This window comes from Bos grunniens, chromosome 3, assembly GCF_055505025.1.
Source record: "Bos grunniens cultivar Pamir isolate PY7600 chromosome 3, Bosgru_T2T1.0, whole genome shotgun sequence".
In the NCBI taxonomy this organism is placed as follows: Eukaryota; Metazoa; Chordata; class Mammalia; order Artiodactyla; family Bovidae; genus Bos; species Bos grunniens.
This window is the reverse complement of record NC_141167.1, coordinates 51,196,338-51,219,383: the sequence shown is the minus strand read 5'-3', so window position 1 is coordinate 51,219,383 and position 23,046 is coordinate 51,196,338. Positions and strand designations below refer to the sequence as shown.

The window sequence follows — 23,046 nt, the reverse complement described above, 5'->3', positions numbered from 1 at the left end:
GATGGGATGTACCTTATCAGATATCAAGTATTTAATAAGGCTATTGTAATTAAAATTGTATATAACTGACACAGGGATAAACAAATGTCCCCATGGAAAAGAACAGACAAACTGAAAACAGACCTATCTAAATATAGACCCTTGTTATGTAAAAGAACTATTATTACAGGTCATTAGGAAAGAGATGGTTATTCTTTTTAGAAAAGAGGAAAAGAAAGTTTATGGTCATCATTTCACATTTGTTTACCCTGTTTTGTTTTTACCTGAACTATATTTCCATCATCTCTCTCTTCAGTGAAACCTTTCCCAACTACCTCAACTCAAAGAAATCTCCCCTTTTTAAACACAATGGGAATAAAAGTGTTAATTCCTTCTCTCTTCACTCATTTCCAGCACCCAGTTCTTCTTTGGTTTATTAAAAAGAAATAAGCAGACATTTATTGCCCTAATATTGAGGGGATGGGATGGAAATAAGCTTGAATTAACTGGTGGTTTGTAACTTTTGGACAAAAAAAAGTTTGAATTTGATAAGAAGGTAAGGGTCAAAAACTCTGAGTGTTGCAGTTGTACTCAAATTTGAGAAACACAAAGCATGGTGTTCATAACCCAATTAATGATTCCTCTAATTTATTATAGTTAAAAATATTTAACATTCATCACATACAGTTCTACTATAAATGAGATACTGTAGGCACCAGAAAAAAAAAATCCTGCCTTTAAGTAATTATGAGCTAACGGGAAATTAAAAATAATCATAATACATTCTTTCAAACTGTGGTGCTGGGGAAGACTCTTGAGAGTCCCTTGGACAGCAAGGAGATGAAACCAGTCAATCTTAAAGGAAACCAACCCTGAATATTCACTGGAAGGATTGATGCTGAAGCTCCAGTACTTTGGCCATCTGATGTGAGGAGCTGGGAGAAGGGGAGAAGAGAAGAAGGGGACAACAGAGGATGAGATGGTTGGATGGCATCACCAACTCAATGGACATGAGTTTGAGCAAACTCTGGGAGACAGTGAAGGTCAGGGAAGCTGGCATGCAGAAGTCCATGGGGTCGTAAAGAGTCAGACAGGACTGAGCAACTGCACAACAACAATCATTGTACAAGACAATATAGAAATGCATTGTCTAGTCAAGGCTATGGTTTTTCCTGTGGTCATGTATGGATGTGAGAGTTGGACTGTGAAGAAGGCTGAGCACCGAAAAATTGATGCTTTTGAACTGTGGTGTTGGAGAAGACTCTTGAGAGTCCCTTGGACTGCAAGGAGATCCAACCAGTCCATTCTGAAGGAGATCAACCCTGGGATTTCTTTGGAAGCAATGATGCTAAAGCTGAAACTCCAGTATTTTGGCCACCTCATGTGAAGAGTTGACTCATTGGAAAAGACTCTGATGCTGGGAGGGATTGGGGGCAGAAGGGGAAGGGGACAACAGAGGATGAGATGGCTGGATGGCATCACTGAATCGATGGATGTAAGTCTGAGTGAACTCTGGGAGTTGGTGATGGACAGGGAGGCCTGGCATGCTGCGATTCATGGGGTCGCAAAGAGTCGGACATGACTGAGTGACTGAACTGAACTGAGTGGCACAAACTGCCATGGCCATTTATAAGGCATGAGTGGGAAGGAGTTAGGTTCAGTAAAGCCTCTCACATGACATAGTGATCAAGCTGACTGAGATACTACTGATGGCTGATTCATATTCTTATAGACTTGGTGGAGGGGGAGCTGTCAAGGTTAAAGACTAGGATATGGGAATCAGTTGACAGTTAAACATAGGGTGTGCGTGGGAAACAGTAGAACTTCTAGCTGTCTATAATGTGTGTCACCAGGATATTGTCATTTTGTGCAGGATAATTCTTTATTTTGGGGGGCTTTCTAAAGCACTGTAGGAAATTCAACACTTGCCCTGCCCACTAAACATCAGTAGTACCTCCCTAGTCACTGGGAAATATTAAAAATACCAAAACACAAAAAAATATTTCCTATAGTTCCCAAAACTCTAGACTATTTTTTGAGAAGTGATGGGATCATTGTCTAGAACTACTGGAACATCTGATGTTCAGGGAGAGGTAGAACTGGAAATGTGTCTAACTGGTCATTTTGGACTCTGGATTCAGGATGACATGACTTCACGTAATTTTAGAGGCCATGTGGAATTGGTGGTGGTTTTAAAGTAGGGTAGTGATAAAGCTGGAGGTCTACAGAAGGAGGATTGTGCTGGCAGTAGAAGGTTGAGTAGATTAGGGCATGGAGAAGCTGGAATGGGAGTGAGAGAAATTAGAGACATGCATGACAAAGGAAGCCCAAGTTTGGACAAAGGGACTGGGGACTAATGTTTCGTGTGTGTGTGTGTGTGTGTGTGTGTGTAAGAGAGAGAGAGAGAGAGAGAGAGAGAGAGAGAGAGAGAGGCAGAGTTTAGAAAGAGAAAGAGCTGGGGCCATGGGTTGAAACGATTGTGGTGAGCTGGCAGGAGAGAGAAATTGGGGATGAAGAAGGGATTGAAAGAAAATGAACATTTAAGGAGCTTGAGGGAAATTTTCAGTACAAAAAAGCATGTAGGAGCAGTGGTAGACTAAAAAGGGGCATATTTGCCCTTCAGTAGTGAGGAGGAGACACCAACCATGGCTGTTACTGGATAAACATCTTGCTCCACAGCGGTGAGTGGACATGAGCCCTTCACTGCTTCTTTTTTTCATTCCTCCTAGGTTTCGTGGTGCTATCATCTTATACAATTGCTGCATTCTAGAAAAACTATGTGTAAATTAAAAATTTATACCTTATATTCAACTTTTGTAAATTGAATTGCATTCTAAGTGCACTAGGCAAGCTGTCTATTTAAAGGAATCCTCTGATGGACCCTTTTGTAATGTGAAAAATTAATTCCAAATGAATCTGTTTCACAGTTCCAATCTCTGTATCTCTGCTTTTCTTCTCCTGGACAGCTAACTAGGTCATAGCATTCTATTCTCAGAGCCCAGCCCCACACAAACACTAATTGGTTTTCACATCTGAAAGGTTGTGTATCACTTTGTCATTTCTAAATTTACATGATGCAATCCATGTACAAGATGGGAGATTTCATACCCTGTGGGAGGAGCAAGTGCCACATGCTTAGTTTTCCAAATATATCTAGAGACACAAAATATTTTTAAAAAGGCAGAACTTCGGGAGTGCCTTCCTTAAACTCAGATTTCATCAGTTTGGGGTTTCTTTGGGAATTAATGAATGCCTATTACCCGTGGAGAAAATATCTGACATAGTTTCCCACCTTGATACTTATTTTATAATGGAAGATAATAATTAAAAACAAATGTGGAAACAAACAAAACCAAAACCCCCACCTAATCAAGAATTACAAAACTACAGACTGTAAACTTTATAACCCCAAAATTGAAAAATAAATAAATAAATGCACCATTTTAAATATATTGTTGAGGGCTCTGGAACCCAAAATTGGGAATGTACATTAGTCAGCATACAGGTCAAACCTTATTGCTATTTAAGAAAAAAATCATGCTGGGCTAAAAATCATACCTTGTGTGATTGTAATTAATTAGTTAGGCTGTCTCTTAGATCAGAGGTTGCTAGAACCTTGCAAGGACTTTTGGGAGAGACCACACAGGCATTCAGGCTTTACTGGTGGTGGCTCAGCGTTGAAGAATCCTCACCTGTAATGCAAGAGCTGCAGAAACGCAGGTTCGATCCCTGGGTGGGAAAGATCCCCTGGAGGAGGGCGTGGCAACCCACTCAAGTGTTCTTGCCTGGAGAACCTCCCAGGGACAGAGGAGCCTGGCGGGCTACAGTCCATAGGATCACAAAGAGTCGGACACAACTGAAGCAACTATGCACGCACACAGGCACTCAGCCTTCAGAATAGTCTCCTTTGGTAGCAGCTGCTGTTTCACCTTGGCTCTCAGGTTCCTCTTTGTTTATCCTATCAGTTGCATCAGAGTGACTGGAAGGTTAGATTGTAGCATTCTCTTCCAGAGTGTTTCTCATGTTTGGATGTATATTGGACTCAACTGGGAAACTTTAAAAGCTTCCCATGTCTGGGTGACATCGCCATGGATTTTGGTTTAATTGGTCCTGGGCGCTGGCACTTGTCAAAGTTCCCCCAGGTGATTCTAATGTGCAGCCAAAGAGCCACAGAATTCCAGGCTGTTAAATTCATGGCTCTGCTGGATCCTTGGGCTCTTGGACTTTAAGAACCTACTGATCTCTGGTCTCATGTGCTCTGTCTTTCATATACACATGCTGAAAAGACAGGCTTGGGAAGAGTAGTTGAATTCTTTCCCTGACCAACTTCCAGGAGGCACTGGAAGAAGTTCAACAAATACAAGTATTGGCAAAATACATCAAACTTCTGAAAAGTGACACCTCCTGTGCCAGAGAAATTCAGAAAGCATAGGAGCATCCTGGGTGAGAATTCCAATTCTGCTTCCTTAAACTTAGTAAAATTACTTACTCTTTCTCAGCCTCAGTTTCCTTATCTATAAAATTGGAATACTTCCTTTCTAAGGTTTACTTAAATGACTGTTCAAAGTGTCTAAATAGTGCTTAACATGCCGCAGAAGTGCATAGTTATAGCTGTTTAAACAGAAAGAATACAGAAAATAATTAAAGCTTATCCACTGACTATACTCCAAAATAATAATAATTAAAAATTATTGAGCCAGTTTATTCAATTATTTATCCATGGAACAAATATTTATTACATACTGACTTCATTCCAATCATACTGCTAGCTACTAGGGACACAGATATGAATTTAACAGACATGATTCCTATCTTGGTACATCTTACAACTCAGCTAAGTACTTTATTTCTGGAGGTGATTTCAAGCAGTCCAAAGACTGAGCTTTCTAGAGGAGTGGTAAGACTACAAACTGACCTTCACCACACCCTCACAGCAAATATTCAGAGTGTACTAGGCCGTTAAGAAATTTGTGCCAAACAGACAGACAAGCACTTTATCAGGGTTCCATAACTGTCTTGAAGGGCCAGGGAGGTATAAAAACCCTTATGAGAATATCAAAGGGAGCATCTCAGAACACCTGACGATTTGTGCCCACTCTGTTCGGGCAGTTTTAGGAGTAGTGGTGTACCTTCTGGTACCTTCTGGGTTCTCCTAGGCCAGAGAAGCTATGTTCCCTCCACCCCCAGCTCACCCAGTTGGGAGTGCTGCTGTGCCTCCCTTCCACACAGCCGTCTATGTGTTGTAAGTTGTGACTTACCTACATTATGGGAACTTGCATCTTTTGTTTGGGTCTGTTAGCGTTTTTCAACCAATCGCTTTCTCTTTTGACAATACTGCCTCTCCCAATCACAATCCTAACAGCTAGTACTATTATCTGTGTATTACACATAAGGGGCTTCCCAGGTTGCTCTGTGGTAAAGAATCTGTCTGTTAAGCAAGAGATGGGGTTTGATCCCTGGGTTGGGAAGATCCTTTGGAGAAGGAAGTGCAACTCACTCCAGTATTCTTGCCTGGAGAATCCCATAGACAGAGAAGCTTGTGGGCTACAGTCCAAGGGGTCACAAAGAGTCAGACAGGACTTCATGACTAAACTGCCACTCACTATTAGGTGTAAGACTTAGGTAACTTGCCCAAGGTCACTTATCTGAGCTGTTAAGAGGCAAAGCCAAGACTGAACCTCCGATCTGTCTGACCCAAGAGCTCATTGTTTTAACCTCTGCCTCACTGGACAAATCTCAGGTGAATATGCTTTAGAAATACCAAAATATGGCTCTTCAGAGAATTAATTTTAAAACCACAAGTAAAGAAAAAGGAGAGCAGGTGGAACTAGAAGATGATGCTGGGACTCAACCTAATCTAATATTGGCCTGTGAGCTCCTTATGAAATGATGTGAGACTGGAATCCAATAAAGAATTGTGTCCAGTTTGCCTTGTTATCAATCAGACCTCCTGATACTTAATTTCATGACATTCCATAGATTAAAGTCTAAATGATTAAGGTTCCCACCTCTTCAGAGCTGTAGCTGCAACCCTTTTGTCAAACCAGGAATGTAATAACTATGGCTAAAAAGGCAATAGTAACAATTTGTAGAGGGTACAAGACCCTTGCTAAAACTAGATAATCTTTCCCCACCTTCAGGATAAAAATTTTGACAGAATGTGTGGATGTGCATATGTGTGTGTAAGTGCACGTGTGTAATGGCTTATGTGCAAGTACTCGGGTGTGTGTAGACAGAGATTTTAAGCTAGCCTTTTCTGATTCTCCATAGGTTGCAGTGTACACTTTGAAAGGTATCTATCCAGCTCGCTGTAACTGCTTTTATTGATCCCTATCCCAATCAGGTCATTGTCAACCATGTTTACTGAATGAAATATGACCCCCATCTCCATTCCAACCACATTTGTTTAGACTAGAGGCGGTCATATGATCCAAAGGGACCAATCATATTTTCTCTCATGGCTAACTGTACTTATCATTCTGCTTTTTGTGTTTATGCCCTTTGCCATATGACTTTGTAGGACCTCCCACTAGAGGGTGAGTATATTTTCTCTCCCTATCAATGTCAGACTCAGCCCTGTGACTTGCCCAGGGAATGCCAGAGGATACAGGAGACTGTCTAGTGGGAACTGGGGCATGTAAATGGCAGTTTGTTGTGGAAGAAGGCTGAACTCATCTTTCCTCTTTTTCTGACTTGCCCTTTTGCTTAAACTTATTTGTGGCTTTTTTCTTTCATTGAGGTGAAGTTCACATAACATAAAATTAACCAGTTTAAAGTGAACAAGTCAGGGGCATTTAGTACATTCACAATATTTTGCAACCACCACCTCTATCTAATTCCAAAATATTTTGATCATCCCCAAATAGAACCCTGTATCCAAGAAGCAGTGTTTCCTGATTTCCCCCTTCTCTACCCAGATCCTGGCAACCACCAGTCTTTTCGTTTTTATGGATTTACCTATTGCTCTTGACTGAATTGTGTCTCCCTCCCTCCAATTTCATATGTTGGAGCCCTAACGCCTCATGTGACTGTATTTGAAATAGGGCCTTTACAGAGGTGAACAGGCTGAAATGAAGTCAAAAGAATGAAGCCTTGATCTGACAGAATTGGTGCCCTTATAAAAAGATAAAAAGACTCCAGAGCTCTCTCTGCCATGTGAGGGTGAGGTGAGAAGGTGACCATCTGTAAACTAGGAAAATGGCCCACTGTAAGTCCCATTGGAACCCAACCATGCTGGTACCTTGTCTTAGATTTCTAGGCTCCATGGTAAGAAAATAAATTTCTGCTGTTTAAAACATTCAATCTATGGTATTTTGCAATAGCCTCTTAAATACACTTTACTCCAGATATTCGTATAAATACAGTCATACAATATAGATCTTTGTCCCTTTTCTTTATTTAGCATGTTTTCAGAGTTCCTCCATGCTGCAGTATGCATCACTACATCATTCTTGTTAAGACTGGGTAATGTTCTAGTGTATGGATACCACTTTTTAAAATCTATTCTTCTGTTGAAGGATATTTGTGTTAGTTTTCTTTTTTTTCTCCCCACCTTTTGGCTATTGCGAATAGTGCTGCTATAAACATTTGAGTACAGGTATTTGAGTATTTGTTTTCAATTCTTTGGGGAATATATCTAAGGGTGGAATTGCTGGCTCATATGGTAATTCTCAGAACACTGAAATTTTGGTGCTCAGATTTTTCAGAGCTATTTCCTGATTCCCACACAGAAATTCTCCCTTGAATTCCGTAAGAAACTCTTAGAATACTTTCAACAAATTCCTTTTGCTGCTGTAGCTAGACAATTCTTGCTTCGGCAATGAATTAAAGCTTAGAGAACCTAAACTAATAGACAACAAAATTTCTACATTTTGGTCAAAATATTATAAGAAAACAGGCTCAAAACTCCCCTTTTGAAGTCTGTCACAGGGGTGGTAAATCCCCTGAAGATATTAATCAAGTCAGGTGACTATGTTGGGAAGACCCTGGAATCTGACTTGACTGTGTAACTGTTGCTTAGATTGCTGTTGCTATGTTGCTAAGTCACTCAGTCGTGTCCAAGTCAGCGCGACCCCATAGATGGCAGCCCACTAGGTTCCTCTGTCCCTGGGATTCTCCAGGCAAGAATACTGGAGTGGGTTGCCACTTCCTTCTCCAGTGCATGAAAGTGAAAAGTGAAACTGAAGTCGCTCAGTCATGTCCGACTCTTAGCAACCCCATGGACTGCAGCCCACCAGGCTCCTCCATCCATGGGATTTTCCAGGCAAGAGTACTGGAGTGGGGTGCCATTGCCTTCTCTGTTGCTTAGATTACCACATACCTTTGCGACCAGGCAGCATAGGACCTTGCATTTAGAGCATATTCCAGTTCAAAACGACTTCGTAGAGCTGCCACATGGCTCCGGCCAGGCCCTCCGCGGTTCACCAGACAATCAGAAGAAGAGGAAGGTGAGAGAGACCCGCTGCTGTTACTTGAAGCAGGAGACATCAGCTGAATGAAGGAGGGGCCATTTCAGTCATTTAATAAATCCAACAGGCTTAAAAGCATAGTATTATAAAATGTAGATTTATTTTAGCTTTCTATTCTAGGATTTCTCATATTTTAATTTCTATTCAGCTCAGCTTGCTTCAGGCCTTTCCTTTCAGCTTCTGATGGCAACACTTGGCTAGCTTAATTTACTTTTTTTGACCCAGTTATATGCTGAGAACTGACCCATAAAACTTATGCTTTTCTTTCTCAAAACACAGTAGGCTCAAGTCAGATTCATAAAACAGATAGAAGATCATTATTCAATGGTTAAAAGATTCTCTACATTTTCACTATAGTGATAAGATTCATGGGAGAGTTCCTTAAAATTGGAACTTATGATTATTCCCTTCTTACATGAAATGATTCCCTTTACATGAACTGAATTTACACACTTTTCCAAGGATACATACATTTCATAAAATGAAGGATGCTTTAATTTCCAGCAAGGATGAGGACTAAATAGAGTTAATGTAGAGAGTTTTGAAAAATAATTACACATAGCTAAGTGGACCATGAACTTTCAGATATTCAAGGTGGTTTTAGAAATGCAGAGGAACCAGAGATCAAATTGCCAACATCTGCCAGATTATCAAAAAAGCAAGAGAGTTTCAGAAAAATATCTATTTTTGCTTTATTGACTATGCCAAAGCCTTTGGCTGTGTGGATCACAACAAACTGTGGAAGATTCTGAAAGAGATGGGAATACCAGACCACCAGACCTGCCTCTTGAGAAACCTATATGCAGGTCAGGAAGCAACAGTTAGAACTGGACATGGAACAGACTGGTTCCAAATAGGAAAAGGAGTACATCAAGGCTGTATATTGTCACCCTGCTTATTTAACTTATATGCAGAGTATATCATGAGAAACGTTGGGCTGGAAGAAGCACAAGCTGCAATCAAGATTGCCGGGAGAAATAATAATAACCTCAGATATGTGGAGGACACCACTCTTATTGGCAGAAAGTGAAAAGGAACTAAAAAGCCTCTTGAAAGTGAAAGAGGAGAGTGAAAAAGTTGGCCTAAAGTTCAACATTCAGAAAAGTAAGATCATGGCATTGGTCCCATCACTTCATGGGAAATAGATGGGGAAACAGTGGAAACAGTGTCAGACTTTATTTTGGGGGGCTCCAAAATCACTGCAGATGGTGTTGCAGCCATGAAATTAGAAGACGCTTACTCCTTGGAAGGAAAGTTATGAACGACCTAGATAGCACATTAAAAAGCAGAGATATTACTTTGCAAACAAAGGTCTGTCTAGTCAAGGCTATGGTTTTTCCAGTAGTCATGTATGGATGTGAGAGTTGGACTGTGAAGAAAGCTGAGCACCGAAGAATTGATGCTTTTGAACTGTGGTGTTGGAGAAGACTCTTGAGAGTCCCTTGAACTGCAAAGAGATCCAACCAGTCAATTTTAAAGGAGGTCAGTCCTGGATGATCATTGGAAGCACTGATGCTGAGGCTGAAACTCCAATACTTTGGCCACCTCATGAGAAGAGTTGACTCACTGGGAAAGACCTGGATCCTGGGAGGGATTGGGGGCAGGAGGAGAAGGGGACGACAGAGGATGAGATGGCTGGATGGCATCACCGACTTGATGCACATGAGTTGGTGTGAACTCCGGGAGTTGGTGATGGACAGGGAGGCCTGGCGTGCTGCGATTCATGGAGTCGCAAAGAGTCAGACACTACTGAGAGACTGAACTGAACTGAAGTACAGTTAGAAAATAGAAGAGTGTGAGGGAAAAAAATGAGAAAGAGAAAACAAAAAATAAGATAATAGTTTTCTTGAATTTTTTAATAAACTTGCTGTTTACACACTCTGTGGTTGTGGTTTAGCTGCTAAGTCATGTCTAATTCTTGCAACCTCCTGGACTGTAGCCCACCAGGCTCCTGGATCCATGAGATTTTCCAGGCAAGAATACTGGAGTGGGTTGCCATTTCCTTCTCTAGGGGATCTTCCTGATCTAGGGATTGAACCCTGGTCTCCTGCACTGCAGGCAGATTCTTTACTATCAGAGAAGCACTATCAGAGAAGAACATTAATTCTTTGATATAATAATTTCATGAGACAGTAGATTTTTATTTAAAAAATAATATATGTAAATTTTAGGCTCTTCAAGTAGACAAGACATTTCTCAGTAAAGAATCATGCAATGTTGAAATGAACCTTCAGACTTTCCAATGATTTAGTCTCATCCTTGTCATCCTTATGCAGTCTGATGGGGTATCTACTACATCCAGATCCATTCATTTATCTTAGGATGGCTCTGACCATTGGAAAGTTTCTTCCTCATAATTAACCACATCTACTACTGGACTTCATTTCCATCTGTTGGCCCACAGAGAACTAGGCCAATCCCTTTCCTATATGATATAGTTCTTCAGATGTTTATAAACAGCTGTTGACTCATCCTAATTTTGCCTTGTCCAGGATAAGCATCTTTGATTCCTCTAATTGGTTGTCGATCCATTCACCATTCTGATTTCTATTCCTTAAAATTTGTGTTCCAGTTTTAATAATCCCTTTATAAGAATATGTGCTCAGTCACTCAGCTATGTCCAACTCTTTGTGACACCATGAACTGTAGCATGCCAGGCTCCTCTGTCCGTGGCATTATCCCAGCAAGAATACTGGAGTGGGTTGCCATTTCCTCCTCCATTGTAAGGATATATGTTGGGTACTATTTTGTTTGGCCATCTCAGAAGAGAGAGGAACAATCACATTCTTTATTCTGATGTAAGACAGATATTTCATATTCTAACTCCCCCAAGGTTTATTATCCACTAATCATGGTGCTCCAAAACCATTATCTCCATTGTTTGATGCTTCTGCTGTTGTTTCCTTGACTCTAGTGCATGATGATATATTTATTCCTGTTAAACTTATTCTTGTTAGATATGTCCTACTACTTTATCTTCCAAAATACTCTAGAATCCTGCTTTCAAATATTTGTTCTGTCTCAACTTTATTATATCTGCAACTGTGATGAGCAGAGAGACTTCTTGACCAAGATCTGAACCACTGACCAAAAGTTGAAGAGTAGAGAGAACGGAGCCTTATGGAACTCCACAAGTTAAATCCCTTAAAGATGATCCTAGTCCATTATTTAGTGCAACCCACTCCGGCAACTTCTCTTTGCATATAGCCTGTAGTTACTCATCTTCTCTACTAGGGGAGACTGTGCTAAGAGGCTTGGTCAGTTTAGTACATCCTACCATTATCTCTGTTTCTGGAAATCACTCTCTAATCTAACTGGATATACCCCATGCTTGGCACAACCTTGCTCTTTCAAACACAAAGGTTCAAAGTGAGAGGATACTTGAAACTGAAGCCTTAAAAGTGCTTCTCAACATCCCAGGCCTCTGGTAGATGCTCTTGTTTGTAGGGGCTACTGTAGCCCTACCAAATATGCCTTTACTTCTCTCTAGTTTGTATGTTTCAGGATTGAAGAGAAGGGAAAGGAAGCTTTATGTCTAAGACCAAAGTTTCATTCCATAGGAAAAACTTTCTCTTTATAAATCCCGGTAAAGAGTCATGAAATAGAGACACTCCCTGCAGGCTGTAGTTGCAGACCTGGGGCACTTCTACAAAAGATTGCATTCAGATCACTCTTGGCTAAAATTTTTAAAAAAGAAAACTTTTGTTGGATGGTTTCACTCTGGGATTTAGTTGTGCAATCTCAGATTGATGCTGTCTTTCTCCATTTTTGCCCCTACACTTCATACACTCATTTATACATGAGCCTGTATGTGTAATGTCCATCTTCCTCTCTTGTAGCACTTACCTGCATTGGGGAATATATTATTATTTTTGAATTAGTGCTGATGTTCCAGTTCCCTTGACTATTTTCAAATGCTATCTCCTGAACAGGTGTATAGAAGATTAAGGCAATTATAGAGAAAATTAAAGCAAACAGCTCCTTAATATTAAGGAAAGAAAATTCCATTAGCCTCATTACCAACACATATCTCTTTATGCAACATATGTGTGGTACACAAGCAATGCCTCCCGATTAACTTAACATGCTAATTTTAGTAACAATTTTTTTCTGTTCTTACTGAACATAAATGGACAATGGCTTAATGTTTTAGCTTACATTTCATTGTATGTAAGAATTTTTATATAGAAAAAATTGATTTAAATCATCTTCTAACATTTTTGTTATATTTTAAAATTTTTACTTATCAATTTTTTAAATTATGCATTTGCTTGCCTGATCATTTCTTGGAAGAGCCCAAATTCACTCTGAATTTGCCTTTGTCCCTATAGATGCAGTTATTAGAACTTAAGTGACAGGGTAAAAATATGAATGGAGTTATGGACACTCACGCTTATATTCTTTCCATAAGTACCAGCAACATCCATCCCCCAAGAATTCTGTGTATCCAAGCCTTTTTAATGGACATATTTCAGAAGGTAAATTTCTTACCTCAATGTTGCAGAGACACTCTTCTAACTTGGTAACAACTTCAGAAAATTCAGGTCTTCCCTGTAAATAAAGAAAAGACTTTTTTCCCCCAAAGAATAAAAGAGAGGCAGCTCTCTTTGGATTTTAAAATTTAGTATTTGCATGTATAAAGAATGAGATTAACCATCAAGTATATTTTTATTTAAAATACACTTGTATTGAAGTGTTAATTGAATGTTCATTTGCTGTTCAGGGAGGAATGTTGAGTCTCCCTCTGATAAGAGTTTTAAGTCAGCATTTGCAACTACATTCAGATAATGGAATAGTGGAAAAGCTTTAATTAGCTTTGCATGCTTTTAAATGGCAGGTTTTCCTCTTCAAAATGAAAGAATAAAAGTGAATACTAAAAACTATTAACTATCTCTGTGCCTTATAATACACTGTACAATGTGTCTGTAAGAAAAGTACTGCTACAGCTAATTTTATAATTAGGTTCACTTTTGAAAATAGCATCTCAGATTCAAAACTATGATCAATAGCAACCCCACGACTATGCCCTACTTTAGAGGTTAAGATAAGCTTTTTATCTTCAAAAAGTGTCATTAAAGGTATTGTCTACTATGAATCTTCCTGCCAGATGAGTTTGGTTAAATAAACAGTTCTTGTATTCTGATTATATTGTAAGCTTTGTTCTAGTTGCTAGGGATATATAAGCGAGTATAGATCTGGGGGAAAAATTCTTGGGATTTTAGAAAATGTCGGTCTCTTTGGAAGAAATTATATGCCTCCTTTTGTCAGGTCCTAAGGACTACATAACCTATCATTTCTCCCTTTATGAAACTTTCACTGCCAGGAGGTGGATAGCCCAATTTAACATTCAGGTGCTGTAACCAACTAATTTAGATTCTTAGTAGAACAATTTCTCCCTTAATATCTAGCCCTCTCCTGAGGACACTGCCTCCCCGGAGCTCTCCAAGAGGAAGCTGTTTTCTCTTACATGTTCCTGTACCTCCAGGAGTGTGCGGGTGATGGTAGGGTAAGCAGGGGTCTGTGTCTTTCCCACTGACTTTGCAAATTCCGAATGGTTTCTCCTTGAAAAGGTACCAGTTTATCAAGCTTTTCCACAGAGCCACTCTCCTTTGGTCAAAGATTTTGCATCTGGCTCACTGTTATGTTCTCTAGCATGACTCTCAGGGTTTTTATTATCCAAGCAGATAATCACAAAGGTGACCCCTGACTTCCGGGTTCCTTTGTCTCCTCTTCTTCGATGATCTTATCCTCTACCTTCCCTTAGTTAATTAGCTTGCTGGTCACTCATACCCTAGACTCATTCCTAGCGATGCTTGCAACTTCTCCGAGCTATTCCACCTCACACTTTCCACCAGATCACTTTCAGGGCTCTGCCTCCTTCCTATCTAGCTCACTTTTTCCAGAAGCCTGACTCCAACAAACTTTGACCACATAAATCATCTCATCACTTAAGAAAACCCTGCTTTTTATTGTGATGATTTTCAAATATACCCTAAAGCAGAAGAAAACAGTGCAATAAACCAATATCCATGTGTGTATATATATATATATATAGTGTGTGTGTGTGTGTTTATTACTCAGCCTTAAAACCCTTATTCTTGCCAATATTGCTCTATCTTCTGTCTATCATCTAATCTGTCTCCCCTACTTTCTGTTCCTGTTACCATCTTTTCACTGTCACAGGGTCACATTTCCTCCCTGATTTAGCTTGGATTTCATTGACAATCACTCCCTTCCACACAGCCTCAACTCCCTTGCCCTACTGTGTAATTGTACACAATTGGAAAAATCCTAGTCTTGATTAAATCATCCTGATAGGTCTTATTTCAAAATTATGACCCTCTAATCAGAAGTGACCCTTAGTACTGCTCAGAGAGCCTAGCTCATTCTGTTTAACACTCTATGTGGCTATTTTGCACCTTCTCTTTCCTCAAACCTTCAGCGATCAATGCAAAGAAATAGAGGAAAACAACAGAATGGGAAAGACTAGAGATCTCTTCAAGAAAATCAGAGATACCAAGGGAACATTTCATGAAAAGATGGGCTCGATAAAGGACAGAAATGGTATGGACCTAACAGAAGCAGAAGATATTAAGAAGAGACGGCAAGAATACACAGAAGAACTGTACAAAAAAGATCTTCATGACCCAGATAATCACGATGGTGTGATCACTGACCTAGAGCCAGACATCCTGGAATGTGAAGTCAAGTGGGCCTTAGAAAGCATTACTACGAACAAAGCTAGTGGAGGTGATGGAATTCCAGTTGAGCTATTTCAAATCCTGAAAGATGATGCTGTGAAAGTGCTGCACTCAATATGCCAGCAAATTTGGAAAACTCAGCAGTGGCCACAGGACTGGAAAAGGTCAGTTTCCAATCCCAAAGAAAGGCAATGCCAAAGACTGCTCAAACTACCGCACAATTGCACTCATCTCACACGCTAGTAAAGTAATGCTTAAAATTCTCCAAGCCAGGCTTCAGCAATATGTGAACTGTGAACTTCCTGATGTTCAAGCTGGTTTTAGAAAAGGCAGAGGAACCAGAGATCAAATTGCCAACACTCGCTGGATCATGGAAAAAGCAAGAGGATTCCAGAAAAACATCTATTTCTGCTTTATTGACTATGCCAAAGCCTTTGACTGTGTGGATCACAATAAACTGTGGAAAATTCTGAAAGAGATGGGAATACCAGACCACCTGACCTGCCTCTTGAGAAATTTGTATGCAGATCAGGAAGCAACAGTTAGAACTGGACATGGAACAACAGACTGGTTCCAAATAGGAAAAGGAGTTCGTCAAGGCTGTATATTGTCACCCTGCTTATTTAACTTATATGCTGAGTACATCATGAGAAACGCTGGGCTGGAAGAAGCACAAGCTGGAATCAAGGTTGCCGGGAGAAATATCAATGACCTCAGATATGCAGATGACACCACCCTTATGGCAGAAAGTGAAGAGGAACCAAAAAGCCTCTTGATGAAAGTGAAAGTGGAGAGTGAAAAAGTTGGCTTAAAGCTCAAAATTCAGAAAATGAAGATCATGGCATCCGGTCCCATCACTTCATGGCCAATAGATGGGGAAACAGTGGAAACAGTGTCAGACTTTATTTTTCTGGGCTCCAAAATCACTGCAGATGGTGACTGCAGCCATGAAATTAAAAGATGCTTACTCCTTGGAAGGAAAGTTATGACCAACCTAGACAGCATATTCAAAAGCAGAGACATTACTTTGCCAACAAAGGTCCATCTAGTCAAGGCTATGGTTTTTCCTGTGGTCATGTATGGATGTGAGAGTTGGACTGTGAAGAAGGCTGAGCACTGAAGAATTGATGCTTTTGAACTGTGGTGTTGGAGAAGACTCTTGAGAGTCCCTTGGACTGCAAGGAGATCCAACCAGTCCATTCTGAAAGAGATCAGCCCCGGGATTTCTTTGGAAGGAATGATGCTGAAGCTGAAACTCCAGTACTTTGGCCACCTCATGCGAAAAGTTGACTCATTGGAAAAGACTTTGATGCTGGGAGGGATTGGGGGCAGGAGGAGAAGGGGACAACAGAGGATGAGATGGCTGGATGGCATCACTGACTCGATGGATGTGAGTCTGGGTGAACTCGAGGAGTTGGTGATAGACAGGGAGGCCTGGCGTGCTGTGATTCATGGGGTTGCAAAGAGTCCGACACGACTGAGCGACTGAACTGAACTGAACTGACTGATAGCTCCTACTACTATTTCAACCACCTACCTATGTCTAAATTCACATAATCTGCCTTCACTTCCTTTTCTATAGATGAACTTTGCCTGATTCTACCTAAGGGCAGTTCCTTCACTGTGTGCTAGACCTTATCCCTGCTAATCTACTCAAGGACATTGCTCTAAGGATAATTCTTCCTTCTGTTTTTTGCATCACTTCACAGGTGGCTCAGTGGTCAAAAGAATCTGCCTGCCAATGCAGGAGACACAAGAGATGAAAGTTTGATCTCTGTGTTGGGAAGATCCCCTGGAGTAGGAAATGGCAAACCCCTCCAGTATTCTTGCCTGAAAAATCCCATTGTCAGAGGAGCCTGGCAGGTTACAGTCCATGGGGTTGCAAAGAGTTGGAAACAACTGAGCACACATAAAGTTGTCTAACAAATCATCAAAAATGCCATGGTTTAAAATAATGCCAACTTATTAGCTCACAGTTTCTGTGGGTCAGAGTTTAGTATAGGTTAACTGGGTCCTTTGCTCTGGGCCTCAACAGATTAAAATTATGGCATCAGTGCACTCTGTGAATATCATCTGAGTCTTTTCCCAGCTTGCTGGTACAGGAAGAACTCATTTCCTTGTGGATGTATGACTCAGGTCCTTATTTTCTTGCCAACTGTTGTTCAGCAGTGACTGTCAGCTTCCAGAGGATGCCCACAGCTCCCTGCCACACAGCCCCTCTAAGCAGTTCACAACATATCCATTTGCTTTCTTTCTGGCCAGCAAGGACGTGTGTCTCTAAACTTCGCCCCCCTGTAACCAACTGAAGAAAAATTCTTTGCTTTTAAAGGGGTCATTTGAGTAGGTCACACCTACCCAGGATAATCTTTGTTTTGCCATATTAGAAAACATAATTATGTGCTTAATTGTTCATCATATGCATAGATTCTGCTCACACTCAAATGAAGGGAGTTATTCCTGGCATGTATACCAGGGGGTAGAAATCTTGAGGGGGCAACCTAAAATCCTCTTTATTAAATGTTAGCACTAAAAATGGGGGGGAAATCCTGGAAGAAAAGGGTCTGGGAGAGGGAGCCCCATTATTTGGATTTGCATGCATGCATGCTAAGTCTCTTCAGTCGTGTCCAACTCTTTGCGACCCCATGGGCTGTAGCATGCCAGGCTCCATTTGTCCATGGGATTCTCCAGGCAAGAATACTGGAGTGTGTTGCTATTACCTCCTCCAGGGGATCTTTCCTACCCAGGATTGAAACCCTGCCTCTTATGTCTCCTGCACTGGCAGGTGTGTTCTTTACCACTATGGCTACCTGGGAAGCCCATTTGTATATAGACTCTGCCTAATTCTCTGGCTGACCTCTGAAACCCATATGCATAGGGCAGACTCTAAGCAGTCCAGGGAGGCTAAAAGAAGGGAACTTGGATCTTCTGCTCAGTGCAGAACATTGTTCTTACTATTTTTTCAGTCTAGAACTATCTAACTCTTATTCTCTGCCTTATTCTTTGCCCTCTTCAAGTCCAACTTACAAGATACATCTTTTTTGAAAGTATCCAAGGACTTCACAAAATAATTTTTCGCTTTCACTTCAGTCAATTCAGTTGCTCAGTCATGTCTGACTGTTTGTGACCCCCATGGACTGCAGCACTCCAGATTTCCCTGTCCCTAACCAACACCTGGAGCTTACTCAAATTCATGTCCTTAGAGTTGGTGATGCCATCCAACCATCTCATCCTCTGTTGTCCCATTCTCCTCCTGCCTTCAATCTTTCCCAGCATCATGGTCTCTTCCAACGAGTCAGTTCTTCACATCAGGTAGCCAAATTATTGGAGATTTTGCTTCAGCATCAGTCTTTCCAATGAACATTCAAGACTGATTTCCTTTAGGATGGACTGGTTGGATCTCCTTGCAGTCCAAGGGACTCTCAAGAGTCTTCTCCAACACCACAATTCAAAAGCTTCAATTCTTCTGGGCTCAGCTTTCTTTACAGTCCAACTGTCACATCCATACATGACTACTGGAAAAACCATAGCTTTGACTAGATGCACCTTTGTTGGCAAAGTAATATCTCTGCTTTTTAACTTGCTGTCTAGGTTGGTCATAGCTTTTCTTCCAAGGAACAAGCATCTTTTAATTTCATGGCTGCAGTCACCATTTGCAGTGATTTTTGAGGCCCCCAAGATAAAGTCTTTCACTGTTTCCACTGTTTCCCCGTCTATTTGCCATGAGGTGATGGGACCGGATGCCATGATCTTAGTTTTCTAAATGTTGAGCTTTAAGCCAACTTTTTCACTCTCCTCTTTCACTTTCATCAAGAGGCTTTTTAGGTCTTTGCTTTCTGCCATAATGGTGGTGTCACCTGCATATCTGAGGTTATTGATATTTCTCCTGGAAATCTTGATTCCAGCTTGTGCTTCATCCAGCCCAGCATTTCTCACGATGTACTTTGCATATAAGTTAAATAAGCGGGGTGACAATATACATCCTTGACATACTCCTTTCCCTATTTGGAACCAGTCTGTTGTTTCATGTCCAATTCTAACTGTTGCTTCTTGACCAATACAGATTTCCCAGGAGGCAACTCAGGTGGTCTGGTGTTCCCATCTCTTGAAGAATTTTCCACAGTTTGTTGTGATGCACACAGTCAAAGGCCTGAGGTAGTCAATAAAGCAGAAATAAATGTTTTTTTGGAACTGTCTTACTTTTTCAATGATCCAGTGGATGTTGGCAATTTGATCTCTGGTTCCTCTGCCTTTTCTAAATCCAGCTTGAACATCTAGAAATTCATGGTTCACGCTTTGTTGGAGCCTGGCTTGGAGAATTTTGAGCATTATTTTGCTCGTGTGTGGTAGTTTGAGCATTCTTTGGCATTGCTTTTCTTTGGGATTGGAGTGAAATACTGACCTTTACCAGTCCTGTGGCCAGTGCTGAGCTTTCCAAATTTGCTGGCATACTGAATGTAGCACTTTCACAGCGTCATCTTTTAGGATTTGAAATAGCTCAACTGGAATTTCATCACCTTCACTTGCTTTGTTCGTAGTGATGCTTCCTAAGGCCCACTTGACTTCACATTCCAGGATGTCTGGCTCTAAGAGTGAGTGATCACACCACTGTGGTTATCTGGGTCATGAAGATCTTTTTTGTATGGTTCTTCTGTGTATTCTTGCCACCTCTTCTTAATATCTTCTGCTTCTGTTAGGTCCTAACAGAGAACATTCACGCCCTTGTTTGCATGAATTGTTCCCTTGGTATCTCTAATTTTCTTGAAAATATCTCTGTCTTTCCTGTTCTATTGTTTTCTTCTATTTCTTTGCACTGATCACTGAAGAAGGTGTTTTTCTCTCTCCTTCTTTGGAACTCTGCATTCAAATGCGTATATCTTTCACTTAGATTTTTTCGCTTTCACTTAGATTTTTAAAAGTGTTTCTTGTGTTAAAACTGGATATTTACATGTATATATCACTAGCTGAAACATGATTTGAGGGTAAGCAAAGGTCTGTTTACTCCTGTATACCTAGCATGTTCCATTGCACAGAACAGCTTAATTGACCTTAAATTTGTTACATTAAATTGCATCATGATAATAAAAAGAATTATACAGAATCTGACTACCTCTTATCCTTACCATCATCTTTTCCTAGTATTATTATAATTTCGTTCTAGCTGCTTTTGCTGCTTCTAATCTCTGCCTATTAAAAAAAGTGTGTTCTCAACATGGTAGCCAATCCAAAGCTACCATCATACTCAATAGTGAAATATTGAAAGATTTTCCTTTTAAGGTTAGGAATAATACAAAGATGCCCACTCTCATCAATATAGTATTGGAAGTTCTAGTCATACCCATTAGTCAAGAAAAAGAAGTAAAAGGCATCCTACTTGGAAAGGAGAAAGTAAGTACAACTCATTATATGTGGATGACTTGATGTAGAAAACCCTAAAGACTCCACCAAAAAACTCTTAGAACTAACAAACAAATGCAGTAAAGTTGCAGGATATAAAAATCAATATACAAAATCTTGTTTTGCTTTTATGCTATTAACAAGCTATCAGAAAGAGAAATAAAGAAGATTATCTCCTTTATAATTACATCAAAAAGAATGAAATACCTAGGAGTGTACTTAACCAAGGAAGTGAAAGACCTGTACACTGAAAACTATACGATACTGAAGAAAGAAATGGAAGACAGAAATAAATGGAAAGATGTTCTATGCTCATGGAGAGGAAGAATTAATAATGTTGAAATATCCATACTACTTAAGGCAATGTAAAACTATACTAGAAATGAAGTAATGCCACTCAAAAAGCCTCCAGTTACTCTCATTTTATATCGATTAAAAAAAACAAAGTCCTTGCTTTCCTCTCTAGGCCATGCACAACCTGTCCCTGCTACTTCCTGGCCTCCGCATCCTCTTGTACACCAGATCACGCTGACCTTCTGAGAAAAGAGCATACCATGCCTTCAGGGATTTTGTCTTTTTCATTCTTTCCACCTGGACAGACCAGAGCTATTACCTTTTCCAGGTCTTTGTTCAAATGTTACTTTTTTTTCTTGTCTACCATTATCGTCCTTTATTCCATACAACTTAAACCATTAGATGAATTAATACATATTAATACATATTGCATACTTTTGGTCTGTTGTTTACATCCCTTCCTAGCAATACTGGAGTGGGTTGCCATTTCCTTCTCCAGGGCATCTTCCTGACCCAGGGATCAAACCTGCATCCCTTGCATCTCCTACATTGGTAGACAGGTTCTTTACCACTAGAGCTACCTGGGACTGTCCAATGAGGGTAGGGATTTATCATTTATTATTCTATCCCTATTGCCTTGAGGAGTGGCTGGTGAACAGAAGGTGTTCAATAAATACTTGAAAGTATGATAGAATCACTAGTTTTAAATTTTATTTACATTTTATTTTCAAACTGTCTTTTTGTATGGTAAAGGATTTTTATTATAATTTCCTTTACTTTCTTTATTTTAACCAGTCAGGAAATGCATTATAAATGAATAGCCTTTTCTTGAACATTAAATCCAAATGACATTACTCTTTCATTGGAGGACTAAAAAAGTATCAAAATAATTGTAAAATATGGTATAACTTCATGGCAAATAGATAGGGAAACAATGGAAACAGTGACAGACTTTATTTTCTTTTGCTCCAAAAATCACTGCAGATGTTGACTGTAGCCATGAAATTAAAAGATGCTTGCTTCTTGGAAGAAAAACTATGACAAACCTAGACAGCATATTGAAAAGCAGAGACATTACTTTTCTGACAAAGGTCTGTATAGTCAAAGCTATGATTTTTCCAGAAGTCTTGTATGGATGTGAGAGTAGGACCATAACGAAGGCTGAGCACTGAGGGATGGTATGGGGAGGGAGGTGGGAGGGGGGTTCAGGATGGGGAACATGTATACGCCCGTGGCAAATTCGTGCTGATGTGTGGCAGAACCAATACAATATTGTAAAGTAATTAGCCTCCAATGAAAATAAATAAATTTAAATTAAAAAAAAAAAAGAATTGATGCTTTCAAACTGTGGTGTTGGAGAAGACTCTTGAGAGTCGTTTGGATGGCAAGGAGATCAAAGCAGTTAATCTTAAAGGAAATCAACCCTGAATATTTGTTTGAAGGACTGATGCTGAAGCTCCAATACTTTGGCCACTTGATGTGAAGAGCTAACTCATTGGAAAAGACCCTGATGCTGGGAAAGATTGAAGGTAGGAGGAGAAGGGGACAACAGAGGACAAGATTGTTGGATGGCATCACCAACTCAATGGACATTAGTTTGAGCAAGCTCTGAGAGATGGCGAAAGATAGGGAAGCCAGCATGCTGCAGACCATGGGATCCCGAGTCGGACATGACTGAGCAACTGAACAACAAATGATACTTACTAGACACTTAACATTTTATCAAACTCATAAAACTCTGTAATGTTGGCATTTATTATTTCTATTTTAAACATGAAAAGGAGAAAAATTAGAAAAATAATTTATCTAAGATAGCATAGTCAATAAATAGGAGAACTGAATTCGAAGGTAGGTGGAGCTTGTGATCTTAATGTTCCTTCATTCTCCCTCTCTATGTGTGGCATCTATAGCTATAAAGAATAATTTAGTTGTAATTATGTAAGATTCAATGCCTAAGATTAGCTTCTACGTACTAGAAAGAACAATGGATTTGGAATGAAAAGACTTGATGTTAAATACGTAATGGCTCTGTGACCTTGGATGTTTGATTAACCATTCTGAGCTTCAGTTTTCTTGGCCACAAATTGAGTTGCCAAATTAAAAGAATTAAATCAGGTAATGTATTTACAAAATCTCAACAAACTATCAAGTAACTTAATTTTTCAATAATCTATACTAATAGGTGTGCCTTAGATGTGATTTCTCTGAAC

General features: G+C 40.0%; 1 protein-coding gene across 2 annotated transcripts in view; it reads right to left on the bottom strand.

Moving 5' to 3' along the window:
* TNNI3K (TNNI3 interacting kinase) overlaps positions 1-23,046 on the bottom strand; it is a 404,175-nt gene that overhangs the window by 56,106 nt on the left and 325,023 nt on the right. For both annotated transcript variants that reach the window (XM_086390587.1, XM_086390580.1), the window contains 2 exons: positions 12,939-12,998; positions 8,300-8,469 (listed from right to left, as the gene is read on the bottom strand). In XM_086390587.1, coding sequence (XP_086246713.1) covers positions 8,300-8,469; positions 12,939-12,998 — 230 coding nt within the window. The remainder of the gene's footprint in view (positions 1-8,299; positions 8,470-12,938; positions 12,999-23,046) is intronic.